We start from the raw sequence: 7550 nt of genomic DNA on the forward strand, positions 1-7550 counted from the left end.
TAACTTGATTTTAACCGACATGTGGCTGTTGTGTTTTACTATTTATTGTCGTGTTTACTATTTATTGTTGTGTTTGTTATGTTATGATTGCACTTGCCCCTGGGAAATGCTGTCTCATTCTGCCCTGCAGAGCTGATGTATGGTTGGAATGACAATAAAGTTTTTGAATCTTGAATCTTGATTGGGAGCCGTTCTTCCTGCGCCTGCTCTCTGTTTGTCTGATCCAATCCTACACACTGCTTATGTTAATTTCTGATCTATGAGCAGTTCTCAGGAATGCAATCCTTTCTAACCTGGGGTCTGCCTGTATAATGAAGAATGAGGCCACTGAGCTCATCAAATCCATGCCAACTCAAAGAAAAGGACCCTATCATTCCCATTATTCTTACCTTTGAAGGATTGTTCTCTTCAACCTCATTTTTCTCTTTTCTTTTATCAAAATAAACTTTATTCAGAATAGAAAATAATTACAAGAATTAAACATGCAATGCTTTTTCATCCTTTACATTCATAGTCGATGCTTTCAGTACTGTGTATAGGGTGTCAGGGTGGAGACTCCTCTCTACCAAAGGAGGTATAAGGCACTCCTTCCCTATGCTAGCCTGACACTCACCCTTGGACAAGATGTAGCACCTGCTTAGCTCGGAATCAGCGTCACGTGAAACCAAGGGAGCAGGGCGTTTTTGGCCTTTTGAGCAGCTGGTGCATATCACAGGTCCTGGTCATGTGACCACCAACGCCAGCTAGACAATCTCTAAAAAGTATTAATAATGGTTGGGGAGGGGTGGGTCACCCATCTTGTAAAGACACTGCGCAGAAGAAGGCAATGGCAAACCACTTCTGTAGGACAATTTGCCAAGAATTGTAGGACATGGCCGTGGAAAGACCACGATAGCGCACATCATGAACAAACTGTTGTATTACATTTCCACACATCATTAGCACTGCTGCCACCCATGTTTCTCAAGTAGCTATCAAATCCCCTTTGACATGAAGGGATCATGTACAGAAACTAACTTAGCCTGCAATGGAAGGTGAAAGAAAACTGAAGGAACCAGCGGAAAGAACAGGCAGACTCCACACAGATGGGATCCAAGGTCAGGATCAAGCTCAGGTCTCTGGAGCTGTGAAACAGCAGTGCAGACCATGGCCTTGTGGAAGATTCAAGTTCACTGTCTAACTACTGAAGCTGTCAAGGTCTGAGAGACTGAGAGATAGCACCTCCTTTGGGTCAGTTGGGTAAATGCATTATTGTAAACGCAAGAGGTTCTGTAGATTCCTTGATTATAATTAAAATCTGTTCATTACAAAATCAATTGATGCCCTTATCCTTTTCGAATTCAGTAGAGTATGTGTGAGGAAGAGAAGGGGGCTGGGAGAAACAAGACCATATAAGATATAGGAGCAGAAGTAGGCCATTCAGCCCATCGAGTCTGCTCTGCCATTCAATCATGGGCTGATCCAATTCTTCCAGCCATCCCCACTGCCCTGTCTTCTCCCCATACCCTTTAATGCCCTAGCTAATCAACTTATCTCTGCCTTAAATGCACCCAATGACTTGGCCTCCACAACCGCTCGTGGCAACAAATTCCACAGATTTACCATCCTCTGACTGAAGTAATTTCTCCGCATCTCAGTTCTAAATGGATGTCCTTCAATCCTGAAGTCGTACCCTCTTGTCCTAAACTCTCCTACCATGGGAAATAGCTTTGCCATATCTAATATGTTCAGGCCTGTTAACATTCGAAATGTTTCAATGAGATTCTTCCCCCCCCCCCCCCCCCCCCCCCCACTTCTCCTGTACTCCAGGGAATACAGCCCAAGAGCTGCCAGACATTCCTCATCCGGTAACCCTCCCATTCCTGGAATCATTCTCATCAATCTTCTCTGAACCCTCTCCAATGTCAGTACATCCTTTGTAAAATAAGGAATCCAAAACTGCACACAATACTCCAAGTGTGGTCCCACAAGTGCCTTATAGAGCCTCATCATCACATCTCTGCTCTTATATTCTATACCTCTAGAGATGAATGTCAACATTTCATTCATCTTCTGCACCACCGACTCAGCCTGGAGGTTAACCTTTGGGGTATCCTGCACAAGGACTCCCAAGTCCCTTTGCATCGCTGCATTTTCAATTTTTTCCCCATCTAAATAATAGTCTGCCGTAAATAATGGTGCATTGAAGAATGTTTCTGCTACTTCAGGACACCTGGAGGACAAGGACAGGGTCCATGTAACAAAAAAAATGGAGTGGGGGAGCATATGAGAGGACACATCTGGAGTATTGCATCCACATCTGGTTGCTACATTATAGGAAGCATATGAAGGCAGGGGAGAGGGTGCAGAAGAGGTTTACTAGGATGTTGTAGTACTAGTAGAATCAGGCATTTTGGTGGAGTTTAAGAGGCTTTTCAATAGACAGATGAATATGAAGCAAATGGGAGATATGGATGACTTACTGCTTCAGACAGACGACATGTGCTAAAAGCAGAAGTTGGAGAACTTAATGTTGTTTTCACCACAGCAGCAGAAGCAAAGAGGAGAACTGAAAGATTCGTAAATTATGAGGTACAGAGAGAGTAGAAAATCAGAATCTTTCCCTGGGTAGAAATGTCAAACACCACTAGACTGCAATGGTGGGACTGCAACTAGAGGACGCGGGTTAAGGGTGAGAGGTGAGAAGTGTAAGGGGAACATGAGGGGAAACCCCCTCACTCAGAGGGCCATGAAAGTGTGCTATGAGCTGCCAGTGCAAGTGGTGCATCTGAGCTCAATTTTAACTTTTAAGAGAAGTTTAGATAGGTGCAGAGATGGTAGGGGTGTGGAGGGCTATGGTTCCAGTGCAAGCCAATGGGACTAGGCAGTTTAAATGGTTCAGCATGGATTAGATGGGCCAAAGGGCCTGTTTCTGTGTTGTTCTTTTCTATGACTCAATGACTCTATGACCCAAGGACATGCTTTTATGGTTAAAGGGTGTAAGTTCAAAGATGATATGAGGGAGAATTTTCTTATGCAGAGAGTGCCTGGAATAGTTTACTAGGGTAATACTGGAATTAGACAGTATGGTGGAGTTTAAGAGGCTTTTCGATAGACACAAGAACATGAAGCAAGTGGGGGATATGGATGAGTTACCAAAGATGTTCATCTAGTATAAGTTGGCATCAAAGTTACTACAACTGTGTGATGCCATATCGTTCCCCGATTAGAGGAGAGATGAGGAAAGCAAATTTTCACTCAGAGAGTGGTAGGGCCAGGAACTCACTGCACAAAAAAAGGTAGTAGAGGCAGAAACCCTCATCACATATAAAAAGTAACAGCATGTGAACCTGTAGAGTCTTGGACTGATACAGCAGGATACAGGTCCTCCGGCCCAACCAGCCCATGCTAACCATTGTGCCCAAGCAGTCCCAATTTCCTGCATTCCCTCCAACCCATGACCCTCCATGTACCTATCCAAGTGTTTTTTAAATGAGGCTATTGTAGCTGCCTCTAGCAGCTCGTTCCACACGCTCACCATCCACTGCATTGAAGTGTAGCCCCTCAGGTCCATTCGAGATGAAAACTGCAGGGCTGCAGAACAAATGTGCAAACTTGGGATCATACTGTAGAATTCTTCAATAATGGCAAGGAAATGATGGGCTTAATGCTTTCCTTCTGTGTCATATATTTACTACCATTCTACAATTTCTCCTCTAATTTTCTCTAATTGCAGCTTACAGTACTGTACAAAATATACAGCTAGGGTGCCTAAGACATTTCCACAGGACTGTAGTAATTTATGTATTGCACTGTACTGCTGCTGCAAAAACAAAACAAATTTCATGACATATGTGAGTGACGATAAACCTGATTCTGATATGGGTCTCTATTGTGGACTGAGAGTGAGAAGGGGGTAGGGAGAGGGGAAGCATGGGTGGGAAAAGGGGAAGGGAGATGGGAGGGAGCAGGCAGCCCCAGGGAGACATTCTGTAATGATCAATAAACTACCTGTTTGAAATCAAATGACCTTGCTTAGTGTCTCAGGGCTGGGTGTGTCTGCACCCGCACCAACACCCTGCCCTTGGCATTCCTTCTCTGCCACCTGTCCCACACCCCTCCCTTGGAGCTCCACCTTTGCCACTGCCAACGTCCTTTGCTCCAGCCAGATTTTCAAACTCGCTCTGCAATCCATGTTGAAAAACACAGTACTGTGCAAAAGTCTTAGCTATATACCCTAGCTATATATACTATGCAGTGTTTATAGCTCGGCTGTCTAAAACTTCTGAAGAGTTGAATAATCTTCCCTTCTCATGAGCTGTTGTGATGTATCAGGATGGAAAAGACACTGAGGAATTTGAATCTTGATACTGTCACGCAGGTGAGAAACTGCTGGAAAATTCAGCAGTCTAATGAACAAGGGGGCAATTAAAAGAGAGAGAGGAGTCTGACTTGGTTTTGATAACACTTTTAATTGTGACCTTGAGAGAGAGAGTATGGTGCCAGCTGAGACACGAGCTGGGAAGTCACCATGGTAACAGCTCAGAGAGGTTGAGTTAATGGACAGCTGGAATTTCAAATGGATTATAAAAAGTTGAGGCTTTTGGGTCTGATAACGGCAGAGGAGACACGACACGGGGAGAATTGCGGAAGCTACCTGAGAAACCACTGGTGGAGTTTAAGAGCACCACGAAGGTGGAGGCCACGGACCGATTTATTTCGATCCGTGAATACCAGTGGGGGTAAGAGCTTGCCTGTGGGGGTCTGCTAGTGGTGAACCCGTGCCGTGGGTTAGCAGACCGTTCCCTAGAAGGGGCTGTGTCCATATCTGTGTCTGTGTGGGGTTCACACGAAGTGACTCTAAAGACTTCGGAAGCAAGAACAACTAAAGCTGCCAATGTAAACATCAACTCAATTAACTCTCTCTCTCTCTCTCTCTCTCTCTCTCTCTCTCTCTCTCTCTCTCTCCATCAGTTCAACTCGACGCAACACAAAGTGAACTGAACTGCTTAAACTTACCTGACACCGTAAGACTGATATCTACCTCCGGCACTATTATCTTTGTATCCACACACACACATTTACAGAGATATATGTAATAGTTTATCACCTGTATCGTATTATCCAGTTTTAATGATATTAATTCGTAGTAGTAATAAATATAGTCTTAATTTATCGTAAACCAGACTCCAGGTGTGTTCCATTTCTGCTGGTCCTTTTCAACTTGTCACGGGATTCGTGACAAAATATTGACCTGAATTTGAGGAACCTTCAGAGTCGATGCTTGTTATTATTCATACACAGCTATACCAATTGCTGCTAATCTTCTAAAGTGGTACACAGTAAAGGCAAGCCTATGTGGTGCCCAGATCCATTGTAACCTTCTATGTCAAGTTATGATCTAGAAACATAGGAACTTAAGGGAAGAAATAACAACCAGCAAAAAAAATTACCTTCATTGCTTTTAGTGTAAGTGATGCCATGAGGATGAAGTGAATAAGGCCGGAGAGCAAAATTCATCAGGTGAACGATGATGATGTCGCCTTGTTCTGCCTTTATAATTGGTCCCAGAAATCCAAGCCATTCGGGCTTCTTAACCTCCTTGGTGTAATTACCATCAGTATACTCCATATACACAGCCTTCTTGTATACACTCCCTATCCTGGTGGCGTCACGTTTCAGGAATACTGAAGCATGCCTAAAAATTGCAAAGTAGAGCCTTTATAGACACCAGAGATTCTGTTGGAGATCTTGAACAACACAAAATGCTGAAGAAGCTGCCCAGGTCAGGCAGCATCTATAGAACAGAGTAAACAGTTTCTGCTTTCCACTAGCACTGGAAAGGAAGGGGACAGAAGACAGGAAAAGAAGGTGGAGAGGTGAGGGAGGGGTATACAGGTGAAGTAGACCCTTTATCTGAGGGCACCAAGGAGAAAAGTGTCTGCAATTGGAGAATCTGTCTGTGCTCCAACCATTCCAAAGCCACTGACAGCTAATGGTGGTTACGTCATCCAATATGGAAGCAGCCCTTTGGCCCATCATATCCATGCTGACCATTGCACTAATTCATAATAGTTCCATTGCATTAGGTCTAAGACCTTCTGTGTGTTGGTGGTATAAGTGCTTTTTAATATGGTTGATGAAATTTGTGAGAGTACTTGCTTCAGGTGTGGTTGCAATGAAGGGAAGCAGAGCAAGCCCTGATAACTGAATAATCTGTGCATTGTGAAGGTTTGTGTTGGGCAACAAATGACAGGGGCTCTCTCCTTTCACCAAAACTAGCAAATTTCTACAGACTTCCTGAAGAGAACATTCTAACTGGTTACATCACTCTCTGACATGGAGGTACCAATGAACAGGGTCAGAGAGAGCTCCAAAGCATTGTAAATTCAGCCAGCTCCATCATGGGCACTAGACTTCCCATCACCATGAACATCTTGTAAAGGTGACGGCCCTAGAAGGTGGCATTCATCATTAAGGATGCTCACCATCTGGGACATGCCCTCTTCTCATTATTTCCATCGGAGAGAAGGTACAGGATCCTGAAGACACACACCATCGTTTTAGGAACAGCTTCTTTCCTTGAGGCATCAGATTTCAGAACCCTCCATGAGCGTCGCCTTACTATTTTGCACTCTTTTGCCCTACTTATTTTTATATGTTTCTTCTTGTAACTTACAGTAATATTTTATGTGTTGTACCTCCACAAAACAATAAATTTCACAACATATGTCTGTGATAGTGAAGCTGATTCTGAATCTGTTTCCCAAAAATGGTTGCAGAAGCTTTTACATCCATTCCCTTAGCATGTAAGAGGCATCAGACAATGCAACACTCCCAAATCTGGGACCTCCCAGAGCCACCTGTAAACACAAACAGTTCTCCGGGGATTTGGTCTCATATTCTTGGAACTGTGCATATGTACTTGGACTTAGGCCTGTGTATTGGCACCCACACTCAGACTCGTGTACCGACCGAGAGCGGATCCCTATGTACACACGTGTCCAGAATCAGGACTTGATTGGAGACGTGTTTCTGTGCCAGTACTCAGGCATGATGGACTTAGAGACTCAGGGAAGATGGACCCTTAACCTCACAACCTGCCACGCCACGGCCTTGCACCTTATTGTCTGCCTGCACTGCAATCCTCTGTAACTGTAACCCTCCCCCACTATCGGCAGCATCTACAGGAGACGCTGCCTCGAGAAGGCAACATCCATCATCAGAAATCCCCACCATGCCATCTTCTAGAAGCACCATCAGGAAGAAGGTACGAGTGGGAATAAAAGTGGACTTTTCTGGTTGGCTGCCAGCAACTAGTGGATCAATATTGAGACTGCAAATTTTCACATTGCTTTTTCAATGATTTGGATAATAGAATTGATGGCTTTGTGGCAAAATTTGTAGATGATACAAAGATAGGCAGAGGGCTAGGTAGTGCTGAGGAAGTAGTGTGATTGCAGCAGGATTTAGACAAATTGGAAGAATGAGCATAAAAGTAGCAGATGGAATACAGTGTTGGAAAATGTATGATAATGCATTTCAATAAAGGGAACAATAGTGCAGACCGT

General features: G+C 44.0%; 1 protein-coding gene across 1 annotated transcript in view; it reads right to left on the minus strand.

The window, feature by feature from the left end:
• cp (ceruloplasmin) overlaps positions 1-7550 on the minus strand; it is a 63296-nt gene that overhangs the window by 45143 nt on the left and 10603 nt on the right. The window contains exon 2 of the mRNA XM_073041575.1: positions 5433-5677. Within this exon, the coding sequence (XP_072897676.1) occupies positions 5433-5677 (245 nt within the window). The remainder of the gene's footprint in view (positions 1-5432; positions 5678-7550) is intronic.

This window comes from Hemitrygon akajei, chromosome 3, assembly GCF_048418815.1.
Source record: "Hemitrygon akajei chromosome 3, sHemAka1.3, whole genome shotgun sequence".
Lineage (NCBI taxonomy): Eukaryota > Metazoa > Chordata > Chondrichthyes > Myliobatiformes > Dasyatidae > Hemitrygon > Hemitrygon akajei.